The sequence below is a fragment of the Diuraphis noxia genome, unplaced genomic scaffold (assembly GCF_037042655.1).
Source record: "Diuraphis noxia isolate RWA-SAM2 unplaced genomic scaffold, SU_Dnox_SAM2 contig0001, whole genome shotgun sequence".
NCBI lineage: Eukaryota > Metazoa > Arthropoda > Insecta > Hemiptera > Aphididae > Diuraphis > Diuraphis noxia.
In genome coordinates this window covers 55,860,512-55,880,526 of record NW_028301711.1, presented here as the reverse complement: position 1 = coordinate 55,880,526, position 20,015 = coordinate 55,860,512, and the positions used below count along the sequence as shown (strand labels likewise).

Sequence of the window (20,015 nt, the reverse complement as noted above, 5' to 3'; positions counted from 1 at the left end):
GTATTGTTAGTTTATGATGAAAAATATAGATATTATAATATTTATTGTGCTTTTTATATGTTGTATGTTTTATAACTCATTTGGTCTTGGCAAGTTTATGGGGTAAATCTCAACAGTTGAATTTGAATGTGTGGTGAAAAGTACAAAAGTTAATATTTAGACGTGGTGCATATATGATGTTTTTTTTTTTAAATATTTGGCACAAATTACATATGCATTTGTATGTACCTATTGGTGGTGCAAATTTATTACAAGTACTAAAATTGACACATAATACCATATCCTATATTAAGAACTAAGACAGTACTGCCAACGAGTAAAAGATGAAGGAAGGAGTTATTAGCGTTAATAAATCTAATATATTTATCACTGTATACTTACCAAATTATTATATTCTTACGCAAAAACAGTTATCTTATCAGCCCTCTGAGACTTTGCTGTTACCAACAATAATAGATTACCAGTAGATAGTGGTTACGACAGCGAATGGTAAGATGTGTTATTTGTGTTTTAAAATAGATTAAGATCTAATAGTTAATTGCTGGGTTGAATACCATTATTTTTAAATATTAAATTAATTTATAATTCTATGAAAAAAATTGATTTATATTTACTATTTAACTTGATTTGAAGTTTTAAAAGTAATACAACAAGTACTGCTTTCAAATCAGGCGAAGTTAATAAATTCTAATTGAACATACATAGAACAACAAAGTAACTAAATAACTGTATGAAAAAAAATTACGCATTAAATAATTATTGACTCATAGAAGCAGACTTACGACACATTCGTAAACAATCAGCGAAGAAACCTTAGACGTGCGATGTCTATGACAGTCATTCAGTTAAAATAGTATTTTGAAAATTCATTAACTCACGCACACGGACAAAAAACCGTACAAATGCGAAAAGTTCTAAATCAAGTTAATAAGTTAACATGTTAATGTCATCTTGTAGTTGTTTCTTAACCCTACATTGCTAATTCATCAAATGTCCATAAATAAATACTAAATTTCTTAAATGTTTAAATTAAAAAAAAAAGTGGTTTTTAATTTTCCAATCAAAATATCCAATATAAATTGTGTATTTGCATGAGAGTTAGAAGTTCAAATTTTGACAAATTTCGTAAAAATCATGAAAATGAATAAAAACTATTTAGAGTTGGAAATTCATAAAAAATTTAAATTTTATATCTAAGGTTTTAAAATGTAATTCAATATTCCTCTTAAGTTTGCAGTCTACCTTTATAAAATCTATTGTTGTATTTTTTTTACGGAAAAGTTACTTTACCTTAATATCCAAGTAATGAGTAGGTAAATGAGTAACTAAGCCAAAACTAGTAATGATCTATTTGTTGTTTTAATATATTTAAACAGTGTCATCAAAGTTAGTATTATACTTGAGTCAACGGTATAAACGAGGCACCAGCTACTTCGTTATGTTCCCACACGATTTGTCAATATATTTATATGGAACTGGCGATGTAAGTTTTTGAAGTCAACATTTCATAAGCGGATGTATATCGTACATGCGTGGATAGCTAAACACGCCGAATTTAGAATACCTATGCGTAGTCTACGCAGCGTAGATATTGCACGAAAATTTGTATGAATAACATTATACACCACGCACAGGATGACAATCGACGCAGTCCGTCACAGACGAAATAATGCTCAAGTGATTCTGATACACGAAACGGAATCTGAAAGTTTGACGGTGAAGAGAGAGCGACGACGCTTCGTGACATATTAACCGCTATTGCAGCACTCCCGGCTCGTAAATATGTTGTCGGTGGTGAATGCGTTTCGAATATATTTACCAGCATTGCAGCTGAAGGCTATGTTTATTTTATCGATATACCTTTAGTGGTGTACACATGGAAAATGGCGTAAAATGTTCGCCATAAAGAGGTTTATCAAATAAAAACGATATTCGATAATTTCAGTTTATAACATCGATTTGTAATTTTCACTAAATTTTATTTGAAAAAAAAAATTTGTGTGAATAAATGAAAATAATGTAAGCTTTTTTTTTTTTAATAGGTGAATAGTTTGTTGCTTGGCTGTATACAATATGTTTTATGTGTACCTCATCGTTGAGTAAGTAATTATGATGAATGTATTAGTTTTTTTTTTTTAAGTTTAGTCGATAGAACTAACGTTTTTACCGTAAAAAAATCACATAAAATATATATCAAAATATAATAAAATTATTATGTATTATATTATATCCGACGATTCTGTTATTAATTCTTAAGAACATATTGACGTATATAAAATTATAAAATATATTTTTAATGAAAGTAAGAACAATATTAAATTTGCAAACATTTATAATTAAAAACAAAATATTATATGTTTTACAGAATAAAAACGATCATGAAAAATGTTTATGGTATTGCACTCATTTATTTCAAAAAACTTATTACAGAACCATGCATTATATTTTTAAACTTAAGATATACTTTTTATATGAGGAAACGATTTACAAATTTTTGTAACATTGATGAATTTTGAAAACTTTTAATGATTAAAAAACATTTTTTTTTTTGTAATTTATATACATTTTAATTTGAATATTATTACATTTTAAAAATTTAAATAAATTTAAAAGCTTTGTACTCTGCAATAATGTATATTACCAATCATTGATCAAAAAAAAAAAAAAAAAATAAATTTTATAAATAGCACGACTAGAACTGAAACATTTTTGTTAGTTATTTCATATCCAGTAAATAAAAATATGAATGTTTGATGTAAAATTATCATAAATTATTAACTTTTAATTGTAAAAAAAAAGGTAAGAAAAATAGAAAAAAAAAATTAGGTAAAAGAATATTTTTAATATGTAAACCTTATAAATTCTAAAGTTAATAAATTAATCAAATATAGACACAAGGTATATTATTTTCAAATACTTGGATATTTGGTCATAAAAATTGTAAGTTTTTAAAATGGTCTGTCTTTAACTTACAAATGATGAAATATTAGTAGGTAGGTAATCAATTATTTGCATAATATTTAGCTCTTTTATAAAATGCTTAAATTTTTTTTTTTTTTAATAGTTCCATTTTTTATATTCTTCAATAGGTATATGCAAATTATAAAAGCAAAATAAAGAATATAGCTGAATCCTTCGTAGAATACGATAAAAAATTGATTATTATTTTTCGTAGAATAGAAGATAACGTATCGTTGCATCAACGTTTATTTTGTCTTTGTGGGGTTTTTTTTTACGTTCATTTTTATAATTTATTGTGTAATGTTTGTTTGTCTCCGTATATTTAAATATTATAATATTTTAATTAAAAATGGAAATAATTGGTAAACACAAAAAAAACCTCTCTCTCAAAATTTATATACAGGGTGTCCCGTGAGGATTTACTCATTGTGATATCTCCCGAAATAATGGTGATATCGAAATTCTGGTTTTGTAATAAAACTCACGGATATAAGAAATACAAATATTTCATATTTCAATTTATTTTAATGTTTTGGTAAAAAAGTTAAAAAAATATTTTTTATTTAATTATTTCCAAAAAAATTTACCATGTTATTTCTTTGAATATTATTTATGGCATTGTTTTATTGAAAAATATTTTGTAGTTGTAAAATCATAGTTATTTTATTTCTACGTAATTTAATGATTATCAAAAGGCAAAAAAATTTATTTCTATTTAGAATTTTTTGGTTACCATAAGAGGTGAAAATTGTAAAGGTAAATATTTTTTGTGTTGATTGAATAACCACAAATCAATTAAATCATATAATATTCATACTATACAATTAAGTCCAATTAAATATTAAATATATGTCGTAACTATTTCGTGAAATCGATATTTTCATGAAAAGATAACCATTTCGTGAAATGGAAACACGTTTTTTACACTTTGTGAAATTCAAAAATATTTCACGAAATGGTCACTTTTTCATGAAATTGTCACTCAAATTTAACATCGTTTAACGACCAATTTGTGTACTGAAAAAAAGCAACTTATTCTATGTATCCTTATAAATTTAACTTAAATAATTATTGATTATGTATAGTAATAAAATATTTATATCATATTAATTTGTTAACCGTATTATAAACATTTTTTATTTATGAGAGCAAGAAATTGAATGGTAACAACGACTGTTACATTTTAGATTATATTTGAAACATCTTTTCGTTTGATAAGCTCTTTTACACGAATAACTTATAAATCCCTAATCTCCAGATACAATTTGAACAATTTTACTCAAAATTAATTTTTTTTTTTTTTTGTCAACTTTTTCAGCTAAAATACAATTCATTTCCCTGCTCTAATAAATAAGAAATGTTTACAATACTATTAATAAATTAATATGATATAAATAAACTTTATTACTATACTTAATTATTTAAGTTTAATTATTAATGGTAGAATAAGTTGTTAAATGTTGTATTTCAGTACACAAAGTGGTCGTTCACTTTGTGAAAAAAATTACACGATGTTAAGTTTGAGTGACCATTTGGTGAAATATTTTTGAATTTCACAAAGTGTAAAAACGTGTTTCAATTTCACGAAATGGTCATATTTTCATGAAAAGATCGATTTCACGAAGTGGCTACGACATATTATACATTAGTAAGTAATTAATTTTTTGAAAAAAAAAACAGATCAGATGCTGAAACAGAATACTAGATTCTTATTAATAATTGATTATAAACCAATTGATTTGCTAGAAATATTAAAAAAGTATAGGTACTCAGTTTCACAAAAAATTAAAAATAATACGTAAACTTTTTCAAGAGTCGTTTAAATAACTAGTCGATTAGAAAATTCATTTTCACTTTTGAAAATAATTTTACGTAACGTTTACCTTAAAACTAAAATTATTTTAGCATCTAAAGTGTAATAAAATAAAATATAATATGTGTATAATTATAAATACCAGTGGTAAAGGGTTTACGAAGACCAACAAGTTTTTTAAAAACATATAATTTTAATTACGTAAACAACTTTTTAGTATTCTTTCAATAACGTACCATATTTACGTTTTGTTAAAATTAGCAACTTTTTAAAAATTAAAATTATGTAACTACCTATCTATTTGTCTACCTTTTTGTTTATGTTTTTTTTGATATAATAAGTAGGTAATAATTTGACTTTTACTGTTTTAAACACATTATATTTTGACGACTGTAAAAACGTTTGCTATATTTATATGAATATATGCGATAATGGAATTTAAAAAAGGACCATTAAAATATATACGACCACTATAGATACCTTGAAATGGTTATGTTAATATTGGATCTGAAACGCTACAAAATACGAATATTATCTAGCGTTAAATAATATATGACTATAATAATGGATTAAAACACGCGAAATAGTTTACCTTTGAGCGACGTTTATAGTAAATTTAAATTACATTCTTATTTTATATTATATAGGTTGTGATGATTGTAAACGATTTATTTTTGTTAATTACACGAATAAAATTGGTATGCCCTATCTACGATGATATGTAAATATTGATGATAAAAATCTAGAATATCCAATAAGTAAACTACAACATAGTCATTTGATCATATATCATAATGGTTATCAAAACGTAAACACTTATTGTTTAGCCTTACCAAACGTAAAGCAAAAATAACTACCTTAAAATATAAACCTTAGTTAAAATAATCAATAATCAACTATAAATTAGAATAATAAAGATAAGTATATGCAATAGCAAGGGCTCATTTTTTGATGAAAAAAATAAGTTGGAATCTTATGCACATGAATTAATAAATGAGAAATCATCGGTGTCAAGAGTATAAATATTTTACACCCTAAGTGTTAATAGTTAAAATCTAAAAATTAAGTACTCATTTCTAATATAAAACACATCAATAATATGGACTACACATACACATTATGCTTGTAAATTGTGAACTATAGAATTTCGGACAAAAATAAATAATAAATAGATAATAATATAAAACAGATTTCTAAAAATAGCTTTAGATTAATTTGATCATATGTTAACAACGCGGTGGCAAAGTTGGTAAGTCCCAAACCCAAAAATATAAAGTTTTACATTTGTGTTGAGTCGAATCCCTCCCTAATATACACATCAATCTTAAAAATGTTAGGCCCCTCAATTGTTTTGGAATTCCGTCTATTCTTCTCGTCCATGTTTAACATCAAATAAAATCTATCTTAAGACCACCTGATAACTATTATTGCGTTAAATTGATATTAAATGTCGTTTACGTTTACGGCATAACACTTCATCGACTGATGGGTTTCTTCACACGCCTAATTGTTGTACTTCATCTTTATTATTTGAATATTTGACAAAAAAAAAACATGATATAGCATTATCAGATATTGTAATTTAACGCCAATTTTATGGTTAGTGCTGTAATTAATATTATGATTTCATAACAATAATTATTATGAATGAACGTAAAATGCATTTATCTGCGTATTTTATCTCATATATGGCATGCATGTCTACAGTTTGTATGTGCGTTATTTGTAAATGTGTAACAACATTGCGGAATACTTACATTATCTTGGAGAACGGAAGAGCGGATATCTGTGGCATCGTTTTTGAGATAACCTCCAGTGGTAAGTTTCTGAGATGCTTTTCCCATTATGATCATATTCTCGAATGAAATGCTGTGCAATTGCAATTTACATGTAGTCTGTAAATATATATTATCGTCCGATATTAATAACATGTTAGGTCTATTATAATAATATTGTGCAAACAACACATGTCAATACTTTGAAGTTTGCTACACGTCATACTGTAATTATTGTCATTCCCATTACTTTAATTATTATTACAAATATCCTTTGTAAAACTATCAAAAAATCAAAAACGCTGTTTGATACATAACAGAAAATTGCAACGAAAAAATATAATATTGATAACAAATTTCTTTACAAACTATTTAGTTTCGAGTTGAGTTTGACTGCAACGTTTAATTAAATATGGCGGAATACTTATTTAAATATTGATTTTTTTTTACTTCTGGTTTATAATTTTAGCCTCTGTAAACGTTAATAAAGTGGCCTATAATAATGTGAATAATTTCAACATTGTGTTGGTACGAACTCTAAATTCAAAAATAAATTATGAAAATATATTATTCAAATTAGAATAGAAAAAATAAATAAAATCTATTAGATTCTACATTATAGAATATTTTTTATCTATCCAATAATAGTCTAAATTTACTTCACTTATACGATTTTAATTATATAATAGGTATTGTAATACATACGATTTATTAAAATATAAAAAAATACATTATTGTTACAGATTTTAAAAAGCATATAAGGTTTTCAAAATATATTGTTACGTACAAAACAAAACAAAAAACGACATTATTTTTTTGCAGTCAGACGTATAAAATATCTCATTTCAAAATACGTTAGTCTACTATTACAGATACTATAAGTAAGCATTATTGTATCACCATACAGTTTAACAACAAAAAGGTTGATAGAATTTTTTTTATAAAATTCAATATGTTTGATTTGAAGTATTCATTTTGAGATATTAAGGTATGCATTTCTAGCATAAATAGATAAAATGTAATACCCTTTTTTGATTATACGTATACATTAATATAGAAAACTCTATTCATACATGCAAAAATTCAATACAATCAGTAGATGGCTCACGGCTCTACTACACTTTAACCTTTGAAGGTTACTAAGAATGTTAAATTTAAAGCTAGTCTACTCAAACATATTTTGTCGAAAAGCACTGCGATATTTCCCCAAAAAGTAACAAAAGAAGCACATTCATCGTTAGCACGTGTTTTGTAATTTGCCCCTAATATAATCAATTTAACTATACATCAAAGGTCATAAATAAACTGCTATTAAATCCAAAAATTGATTTGGGACCAAATACTTTCAGGTGTATTATTTATTATTTCATTATTAAAAAATAACTTTTTGACTTAACTTTAACTTTATAACTCGTTAATGCCCAGCCTCGTATATTTTACACGCCATATTCATTAATTTCCATTCCAATTAAAATAAAAACAATTCTAAAAAATTTAATTTTATCAAAATATTTATAAATATGAAAAAAATAAATGGAATGAAATATACCTACATGTTTTTTATGAGCACATTGAATATGAATATGACTGTTTGATTAAATATTGTTTTTTCGTAATAAGTTTAATTGATTAAATATCAATAAAATACCATATTATCAGAAAATAACGGTTAAGAGAGTAAATTAAAAATAGAATTTAATAATATTTCTTTGAGGCGAAGGACATCGGTATATCGCATGCTGAGTAACGAAAATTGTGAAACGGCTATACAGACATGATGTAACAGACAGTGATTAGAAACCTAAATTATTTTTTTCTCGAAATTATCCAATATTTTAATCCCTTAAGTCACATTTTCCATGGTTTCTTCGGTTTAATTTGTTATCCGCACGAAAAGTTTCGTAAACAGAAATCGATATTTGGCTCTTGTTTTCTTTCAACAGAATATAAAACAGAGAGGGGAGGCGGTTATAAATTTAATTTCTTTCGGTTATACTCCTACTGATAGAAGAATAAGATTCGTGTGTATCGAAGTTCAGGCTTACAACTGCAATTTACAACACTAAATCCAATAAGTTTCAAACAAATTATTCATAAACAACAATAAAAATATACACATTATACATAGAGTAGCATCTGTTTCATTATTTTTTCGATAAAGTATAATAATGTGGTATGATTAACGTACAACTATAAATACATATTTTACCATCCAACAATCTTTTCATAATGATGTCCATTATTCACAGACAAGAAATAATATTTAGTTATACAGCGTGTCTATGACATAATATTATTTATATTAGCCACCTATGACTTATGAGTACATAATAAACTTGAAATTATTTTAATTTTATTATACTTCTGTTTGAGTTGATAAAATATGGATAGCAATATTTTTCTGATTTATCAAATTGAAACCGATTCTATTTTTGAAATTGTAAATCTTAGTGTAAAACTAAAATTATAAAAATTGAAATGCTCATCTCCACGTTTCATAAAAATTAAAAATATTGACATTTTATATAAACTTTTTTTTTAAATTGTTTAATAAATGGTTTGGTTATTAGCCGGCGTTACATATTTAATTTACATTAATTTCTTATAAACTTGCTTGATTTCTACTTATTATCTATATTTACAGATTTAAATTTTAATGTAAGTTAGAATATTCAAATCAGTTGACGCAGTTCTGTTGAGTTGACGAAATTGAAGAGTTTTTTGGTCGTCTCGGGAGTGGGTGATAGCATCTCGTATAATTCTGTCGATATATGCTTGACTGTAATGATTGTTCCGTACGTCAGGTAAAATGGAGGGTCTTCTTTGGCATGAGATATCCGTGAGACATGTGGGTGTGGCCTATTCGTAGGTGGACAAGAATTACCTCGTCTCTTCTGAATATCTCAAATGATTTGGGCCATGGTAGTATCGAATGTTTTATTTCTCTTAGTTTATTGTAATCACATTTCGCCCAGAGCTTTTGCCATTCATGTACTTTAATTTGGTTGAGTTTATCATTCCTCTGTCAGATATGAGGGGGCATACCTCAAAGACGGCGGTACCTGTTGTTTCTTTTGCTTTTAGATCAGCTTCTTCGTTACCTCTTATGCCGACGTGTCCCGTGATCCATGCGAGTGATATACTATTTTTACGTACATAGATTTCATTAATTATATGGCAGGTAACTGGTTGCGATGTATTTAAATTGTAGATGCTGATTAAATTACTTAAAGACTCGGACATTAATAGATATTTCTTAACGTTAATATAGTGAATGCTTTGAATGGCTGTAAGTATCGCTAGGCCTTCTACGGTAAAAATACTACATACTTCATTTGTTTTTAATTGTATGTTTATATCATTTGATATCACGACTAATCCTGTCTTCTGCTCGATTTTCAAAGCGTTGGTATATATCTGTATTCTGTATGTGTTCTGAATAAGATTGCAGCAGTTCGTAATGAAGACCTTTATAAATGTTTTTATCTGCAGTAGTTTTGTTGTATAATGATAGACTAACGTCTATTATACTTTTATTAAATCGCCAAGGGGGTACGCTTAATACAGTGCTTTGAATTGTATTGTTGATTAAGGTTTCGTTTTTAATAATGAAATATTGTTGTCTTTCATAATTTATCTAGGATAAGATGCATTTATTGGATTTTTCTGGTACCTTTTTTTAAATATTTTGTTGTACATTGGATTCTCTTGGTGTTTGGCTATTTTTAGTATGTACTTGGTTTCGAGCTATTTTCTCCTTAAAGAAAGATGAAGTTCTCCAGCCATACACAGTATGCTTGAGACTGGGCTACTTTTAAATGTACCTAAAGATAAGCGAATGGCAAAATTCTGTATTGTATTTAGCATTTTTATAGTTCTATGGTTAGCCGCTCCACAGACTATTGAACCGTAATCAATTTTAGATCTAATTAAGGCTTTATATATTTTAATTAGGCTGTCTGCATTAGATCCCCATTCAGTATGAGCTGATGTTTTTATATTTTTAATTGATTTGTGCGTACGGATTCTTAACTGTTTGATGTGTTGGCGCCAGTTGAGTTTTTTATCAAACGTTAACCCAAGAATTTTAACATTGTCACAGTAGTCAAGTGTTGTCTTTTTAAATTGAATTATAGGTTTGGCTATTTTTCTTTGACGGGTGAAAAGTATACATTTGGTTTCGTTCGGAGAAAAAGTGAAACCAGTTTTGAGGCTCTATTTACTTAACTTATCAAGTGTTAGTTGAATTTGATTTTTTATTGAATTCATGTTTTTTCCTTTATAATATATTAGTTCATCATCAGCGAAAAGTTTGATCACCGTGGGTGGAGGGACTTGCGCTGACATTTCATTAATTAAAATGAGGAATAATGTTACGCTAATAGAATATGATCCTTGTACTACGCCATCCTGGTTTGTGAACAATTCGGATAAGGAATTTATAATTTTTATTTGTAATGCTTTATCTTAAAATATATGATTTTTTATAAATTTGAGCATGTTTACATGAATGTCTAATTGTTGCATAATTTTTAACACCCTTTGTCTTCAAACAGTGTCGTAAGCTTTTTTTAGATCGAAGCTGACCAGTATTATATTCTGATTGTCAATTAATGCGTCACTGATATCAGTCTGTAAGGTTACCAGTGTATCGTTAGTAGATCTATTTTTCGAAAGCAGTGTTGATGTGGTGACAGTAAATTATGTTTTTCAAGATACCATATGAGTCTATGATTGACCATCTTTTCTATTATTTTAATCATAATGTTAAGCAATGGTATGGGGTGGTACCCTTTAGTGGTGTGCAGGTCTTGACCATTTTTTGGTATAAGCATGTCTATTGCTTGTTTTCAGTTCTTTGGGAAGTTTCCTTGCACCCATAATTTATTCTATATTATTAGTAGAATTTCTTCAGATTTGATTGGCAAATTTTGAATAAAAACAAACGGAATATTATCGGGTCCGCAACTTTTGCTTTTAATTTGATTTAAACTGTTGTTTAATTCAGATAAGTTAAATATATCGTTTTTGCGCGATACAGTCGTTATTAATATTCATGTTTGGTTCGTATATTATTGAATTATTTTGTTCATATATTTTTAATTGAGATGAATTCGTCATTGAGTTGTTTATTACTGCTATTCGATTTGAATTTTTCTCCTAGTTTATTAGCTACGTCAAACGGCTCCGTAACTATAACGCCGTCATTAACTAGTATTTTAATTTGCTGTAATAGTGAACCTTTGAATTTTTTAATCTTTGTCCATAACTCTTTGGAGCTGGACTGAGATGAAATGGATGTTGTAAAATCACACCAAGAATTACAGGTTATTGAATTGGTTATATTTTCTATTTCATTATTAAATGTTTCGGAGTACTTATTCTAGTTAGAATTTTTCAGTCTCCATCTGTTATTTATTTCAACTGGATTTTGATTATTGTCAAATTAGATGTCTATGGTTGTCTATGTATGTCTATGGGACAGTGGTCACTAGAGTATATTTCATTGATTACCTCCCATTCTAAATATGTAGCTATATTTGAACTTGTGATAGACAAGTCTATTTCTGAAGTTTTGCCATTGTACTGGTTGAAATGGGTGGGCTGATAATTATTCAGTAGAATTAATTCGTCGTTGTCTAATATGTTTTCGAACAATTTACCTTTAATGTCGGTTTTTTCGGAGCCCCACATTGTGTTGTGGGCATTAATGTCCCCAAGAAAAATAAACGGAGCGGGTAGCTGGTTTATTATTTGTATTATATCTTGTTTATTGATATCCTGGCTGTTACGGTCAATATAAATTGCAGATGGTAATGTGTTTTTGTAATGTGATTTTTGTGGCTGTATCTTCTAATTTCGAATTTATAGGAATGGGTACCGATGGGTATGATGTATATACAAAAATAGCGCCCCCCCTCGCTAGCCCTATTGCTGTGTTCGTGATTTTTGTGATACCTATTGTAATTAGTTAAAGTGGCGACATAATCGTTTTTAAAGCTGATATTGAAAGGTAAACATTCTATTACTCTTTAAGCAATTTTCTAAAAGTAATTTAAATTGGTCGTAGTTAATAGGTATGTAGTGATCCCTCACCAACGCCTATATTTTGAGTTCGACGACGTAGGTTGACGATCAGGTTTTTCAAAGGAGACGTTTACAGGTTTTATTAATTATACAATGATAAAAATTATTATTAAATGTTTATTGATAATAAATGAAATTATATCAATTTGAGGACAGAACGTAAAGTATTTGCCCGAGAATTTAGTAATCTATTCACTAAACTAAATGGGAAGAACTTAGTCTGGCGGCTATGTAGAGTGCGCGTACTCTGCGACCAAATAAGTTCTACATGTGTGTGAGATTGAACTAATTCTAATTCTGCTATGGACAAAGTCCTGAATTTATTCAGAATCTACACTGCTAACATGGCTAGTGTTACACGTAAGAGACTAAGAGGTGGATCAAAAGGTACCGACGTTGTTGTTGTTATTGCCAAATGTCGTTGAAAGTCGTTTCTGTTCGTAATTTTCTTATAAATTTTAGGAATTGTAACGAGCATAACATTATAAATAATGTTGTTTTTGCAAAATTTGAAAGGCTAAGTGTAGTGTTGAATATTTATTGCTAACTTGGTCCTTGGTTATTCGTTCACACGGATCAGATATGTGATTTATATATCATTACATTATAATTGTAGTCGTGTAATTAATATAATATGCAAAAAAATAGTAAATTTACTCTGTCGGTTTACTACAGGTATCTCCTTAGTTACATTAAATACTGATTTGCATGGACTGAGAAGTTTGTCCATCGTATCTATGAAATGTTCGGCTGGTGATTTAAGTTTTTTCTTTTGGATCGACATTGTAGTATTTTCTTTTGTTTTTTCTGTCTATCGGGTTACTTTTTTTTTTATTGGTGAGTTAGTAAGTAATGTTGGAGACTGAGGAAGAGATGAGGTTGACGACAACGTTGGCGGATTTGGTCTTTTGATGCCACCAGTCAGAGAGATTGCTTCCCAGGTGCTTTGAAGGCTATTTAAATTCATTATAATCTAATCATTTACGAGTGAATTGTCAATCAAGCTGCCCGATATCGCGATCTTTTCATGAAAATTGGCCGTAAGAGCTGATTGGTTAACTTTAGAGCTTAGTGTATGTTTATTGGTTTCAGTATTAAGATCCACAAGGAGGGGGACCATGCAGCTTGTATCAATTGTGATAGATTTATTTGCATTTATTGTACATTTGGTAGAGGTGTGACTTTTCTCTTTGCAAAGAAAACATGTAACAGTGTCATCAGACAAAAAAAATCTATAGTTGTCGGAATCGTAGTTTATTAGCATAGAAGTCGGTAGTTTTCCGATTTCATCATGTGATATAAACAACTTCGAAAACTAAGTACGTGGTCCAGACTGTTGGCGATTGAACCAGCGTGTAGGAACGAGATGGGACTTGTAGGTATTATATTGTATTTTGATAGTTGTTCCAAAATAGGACTGTTTGAAATATTGGGAAATACGGTTGATACTATGATGCATTTGTCGGGATTATGTAACCTTCTTAATTTAATTAACTGGTTCTCGATGATGATGTGTTGGTTATCATGTATGAGTTGATCAACAAGTTCTTTTTTTGAAAGATAAATTCAATAACGGTCTTTTGAGATCCTGAATGCGAATATGATATTTGTGGGTGTGATTATTTTGCTTAATTCGATTAAATACGTTTTTTGTGGAACTCCGTCGATAGTATCGAAAATTATAGCCAGATCTTTTCTGGAGAAAACGTTTTGGGATGTCATAGCTGCGAAGGTTTGATTGTGAGAAGATTGTGTGTTGGAGGAAAGGTTAGGTTTAGGTTGATTAGATGATCATCCATTTAGATTGGTGTGATACGAACAATAATGTACGTACCTTGTGAGTAGATTGCAGTTGCAGATGTAGTGTAACACTCGCGGAAACCAGTTGCGCATGTCTTTACTCTTTGAGCGGTAGGTACTCGCAAACAAAACTATTTTTTGTAAATCATTAAAAAAGTTGATTTACTAAATTTCATCAAGTGTTTGAATAAACGTAATGTGATGGAATGATGATTATTTAAAACCTAGATGTGTATAATGGATAGTTGATTTCGTAAAAATCGATATGTACATTTGTAAGACGGAATTCACCATTCATACACAACTCAGACTAACGAACTTTCTAACTAGGTATTCCATTTTTATTGCTTTTAATCGGAGCAAACTAATATATATGATATTATTAGAACTCTACTATAAAACATAAAAATTTATAATTAGTAATTACTATGATGACTTTCAATGTAGTATGCACATAATAATATTGCATGCATTGTTCATCTACGATCTATATTTGTGTTCTACAAAATAGTAGATCAACATTGTGTATGTAACATGCTATATATTGTGATACTTACATTAAACACCATGTGCTCTTGTATGAACTTCTGTATGGTGTAAACGATGTCTTTAATCTCAAAGTTCATAATATCCAAACTCTTCAACAGCTGTTCGTCCTTTTCACTGTACCCCAAGAACAAAAATACGCCTGGTACAAGCGTATACGTACCTGTTTCAATAAATCATATGTATCTCATTAGTAAAATGATATTGTAATTTTCACCTGATACACAAATAGATACAGTTTTTGTGGGTGCTCATGTAGCTAACGAAAACTAAAGGCGTAAAAACTTTGTTTTTGATCAATAAACATACGAACACTAGTGTGTTTTATCACTGTAAATACTAGCAAGTAGGCAATATGGTTTTTTCATCATTATGAAAATAATTTCTCATATTTTCCTACACTCATATACCTATTGGAATAATTATTATTACTTAAGTTCATTGCCTATACTTCATAAGATATTCAAAAAGTAAAAGTTTATTATATATAATATAATACATAGTATGGTAGCAAAATACTTATAAAAAAATAGTTTGATTTTAGAATCAATTCTATAAAATATGTGGTCAAAATCATATATACCTACACATACATCATAATATTTATTATTCGTTGAAAGATAAAATATAGTAAATGCAAAAGTTCAGGTATGGACCTAAAAGTAGTTTTTTGAGTGTTGTATACAAGCCCGTGAGACGTTAAGATAATCAATATAATTTTTGAAGAAGTATCTATAATACCTACAAGTGTAACAAAAAGGACAGAGAATTGTTTAAAACATTATAACGTTGAAAAAATGTACTGTTTTATAGTATTTGAAAATACGCTGTCAGTTGTAAGTGGTTACTCAATAACATAATTGTTTTTAACTCCAGTCTTTACAACCCTAAAAAAAGTCATACATCCAATAACCACGACTGGCAGGCAAATGATTGAGATTGGCAAATCGTTTAGGCACGGATAATTAGATTTTCACTATTTATTACATCAAAGTGATAATAATAACCAATAATAATAATATTTGTTGTCATAATATCATACCCATTTTTGGCCGCATGCAAATAAATCGTCCAACATAGCAAAGGCACCGTCCGCGAAACGCTATGTACGCTGGTGACTCGTGATGATAGTACGCAATTTCTGTTTCACACGGCTCGACTTCCACACAAATGGTCTGACAAGTCAGACTTTCACCGGGCTTACAATGACACACCTCTGAGCATGAATTGTCCTCTAAACTGTGAAGCTATAATTAAAAAAGTCCATAAAATCACCATTTATTATATTATTAAGAAGTTTTAAATATTCTACATAATATATCATAAAAGACTTAAAAATTACTTCATCAGTAATTATAATATGAGTTTTACAAAATATATTTTATTGTCATAATTTTTTAAGTTTGATTTTTACTTTTGTTTTCAATAACATTATGTGTTTAAATTTAAAATAATTAATTATAAACAAAACATTATATTTATCGCAATTATTATGCACTTAACCGGTAAAAAAAACAAGTAAAACAAGAAACGACCGGGTGAGGTTCACGTTGAAAAGATTTTTTAAAACCAATTATTCAATGTTATTGCTATCGAGTGATACGAAAATGTCAAGTTATTATTTTTTAACTCATTCTACATATGTAGCATTGTAGCTATTATTATCAATACCTACTCATTAATTCAAGCTTATAAACAACTATTTTGGTGCATAATCACGCACTAAAATGATTTAAATTTAAATTAATGAAATTTTTGTAATTTAATAGTGAAAAATGTAAATTGTAAATCCACTGGACTATCGTTTTTTACTATACTATACAATTTAAAAGGGTCTACATGGTCAAATAAATATATGGCAATAAAAATTGTATATATCATATTCATAGAGTATAGACTCAACCATCCAATAAAATATAGGAAGACGAACTTGTAAGAGAAAAATATTTATTCACAAACAAAAAAAGGTTCTATACATCTGTTATTATAACTTTTTGTTCCTTAGCAAACACTTTTTTACTTTATTATTTATTTTAAGGTAAAGTTTCACTAAGTTCAAACCAAAATTTAAAAAAAAAAAAATGACGTAGAGTAACTTTGCTAATTTTTAATGTTGACAATCCTTAAAAATCAATAATTACTAAACAATAATATATAACATTTTGAAGTTTAAAACTATTTGATATTTTTATGAAATGGAACTTTTTATTTTTTAAAACATTAATTATATCAAAATAATGCAATACTTGAAATGTTAAGTCACATAGCATTCTTTTTTGATATAATATACAAATTAAAATGTTTAGCCAATAGAAAAAAAAAATATATATATGTATATGTTAGCGGCAATGTGTATAATATATTTAATATATAAAATGCCTAGGAATTCTATATAATACCTAGTGGGTTTTAAAAAAGTGCATAATAAATTTTTTTTTACACACATTTCCTAAATATTCTGTATAATAACTAGGTATTTCATAAAATGACAAACACAAATTGGTAATCTGTAGAATAGTGAAATCATCCAAAAAAATAAATTTCCTTCTATAATAATTAAGACAAATATTAATTTTATTAGCTCACAAAAAAATATTTATTACAAAGTAGGTATCAATTTAATATTACAGAATATAATGCATAAAAATGAAAAAAAAAGATAATTATTTGTAAATTGTATGGGTAGTGTACTAACATGCAATTATTAATTATTATTACTATCATATTATTCTATAAAATACAAAAATCTATGTAGAACGTAGGTACTTATTAGGAATAAATACAATATACTTTTTTAAATTTATTTTAAACTTCGTTAAGAAAAACACAAAATAAATGTTAATAATAGGATTCTATTATTACAAAAAAAAAAAAAAAAATAAAAAAATATTAATAATTTCATAATATGTTTAAGTTAATAAAAATTGGTTAAATTTATATATTGCAACACTGTAAATTAGGATGACATTTTGAATTGCAATGAATTTTATTTTTTAAACGCTTACATCTGTTATTTTGACATCTTGTTGAACATGAACATTTAATAAAGCCTTGTCCAGGAATTCTATTTCATTAAATTTATCGATATTACAGATTACTAATGGATTTATATTAGGTGAAGTTACACTGTCAAATATCAATAAGTACTGATAATATGGATTTAATATATTACCTATACATTGTTTGGCATTTCATATAATGCTTAGGTAATTTAAAATTTTTATAAATTGCCAGCTGTAGTTGGTGTTATATAGAATTCCTAGACATTTTATAAAATACCAATATTACGAGTATACACATTGCCGCTAACATATATATATATATATATATATATATATATATATTAAAATCTTTGGTCAAACCAAATTAAAAAAAATCCTTTTTAGTATTTTTCATGCATACGATATGACTTGAACTTATTTTAAATATTTAATGCTTTGTCCATTTATTTTTAATATTGAAAGATCTATCCGACTATCCATCGACTAAATTAATAAATAATATTAACTATAATAGATGTTACTCACCCTGATTACGTCTCCTTCAGACATGAATTGTTTATTGTAGTGTGGCGATCTCTGCAAACTGCATCCTCCTAAATCAAACAATTTTAGTATTTTAATACAGAATTGGACTTTTTAAATATTTAAATAACAATATGTCGTTTCATATATTTAAGTACTTAAACGATATCAGTTATTGTGGATATTTTTTTAATTATCTGGTTCGATGTAGGAAAAAAACATATTATTTTTAAAATTACTTATAACTAAATAATAATTGCTTGGTTAGGTATATAAGTGATGTTTAGTAGGTATATAAAATCAATTATCACAATTAGTTAGTAATAATTTTATGTTACATTTTAATAAAGCTAAATTTCAATTTAAACTATATTTTTTATTACAATTGTAATTTTATTATATTATATCTCCATTTTTTTCTTTTTTTTTAGTAAATACCAATGACATTCAATGTATCGTAAATATAATTTACATGATGGATAAAATATGTGTTATAGAAATCTGAAATAATTCAACAATTTGAGAATAGGTATCGGTAAAAATGTACATTAAATGATTCAAAATTATCATAAATTTGTATGAGAAAACATTCAAAATATTAATTTGGATTAGTCAGTGATTATAATAAATTAAATTTTTCATTTTTAATAAAGTAGTTTTCAGTATATAAATATATAATAATCTAATTTATATAGTCTTCATAAAATAGGTATAAGCTCGCAAGTCTTAATACAACAGATTTGGTTGGATGAAATATCTTTCCAGGCTTTCTGGTTTAATTTCCATAATTATTATTAAGTGTGTACAATTTAACACGAAACCACTTAAACCTCACTGTCAAAGGAATAATTATTAACTCACGCAAAGGAATTTGAGAGGCTAGTGAAAGGGTAGTGGATGCAGTCGTTGAAACCGTGCTGATGGAAGTTGTGACGGCAGTGGTCGCCACCGAAGTCGTGGTAGCTTTGGGCGTGGTGACCGCAACAGTTGTGGTATCAGGCCAAAATTTTTTTCCAGCTATTAGTACCCTGACCGTGGTCGTAGTCGGAACGTCTATGGCTTCGGTTGACGGGACTGCTGATGACAGTCGTGGTCTGACCGCAATCGCCGTAGTCTGATCGTAATGATCGACCGCCACTGCAGTAGTTGTGTTGAAGTGACGCGATAATAATTTCACCGAGTTCTTTATCTTGGTCATATGGAAATCTCTTTGTGCTTCCACTGAAAAATGACAAACCAAATACGGTTTAAATGTGTGTTATTGTTACTATAATGACCATAATATGGTCTGATATTAAAATGTTGATCATAATTATGAAATTATAGGTAGTTAGATTTACACAGTGAAAATTTCTGAAAATGTCTTACAGTTTTAAGAAAGAACATTTTAGCTGCAAAATAAAAACATTTTCGATAACGATCCACCATTGGCATTAATAAAATAAAAATAAAAATATCAAAACTCCCTAAATCGATACTTTTATGAATACAACTTATAAAATATATATT

At 27.6% G+C, this 20,015-nt stretch overlaps 1 protein-coding gene across 1 annotated transcript in view; it reads right to left on the bottom strand.

Annotated features, from left to right (window-relative positions):
• Window positions 1-20,015, bottom strand: part of Gfrl (Glial cell line-derived neurotrophic family receptor-like) — a 175,944-nt gene that overhangs the window by 9,856 nt on the left and 146,073 nt on the right. The window contains exons 9-13 of the mRNA XM_089215832.1: window positions 19,368-19,727; window positions 18,510-18,577; window positions 16,025-16,229; window positions 14,994-15,145; window positions 6,532-6,669 (exon numbers count right to left, since the gene is read on the bottom strand). Of these exons, the coding sequence (XP_089071958.1) occupies window positions 6,532-6,669; window positions 14,994-15,145; window positions 16,025-16,229; window positions 18,510-18,577; window positions 19,368-19,727 (923 nt within the window). The remainder of the gene's footprint in view (window positions 1-6,531; window positions 6,670-14,993; window positions 15,146-16,024; window positions 16,230-18,509; window positions 18,578-19,367; window positions 19,728-20,015) is intronic.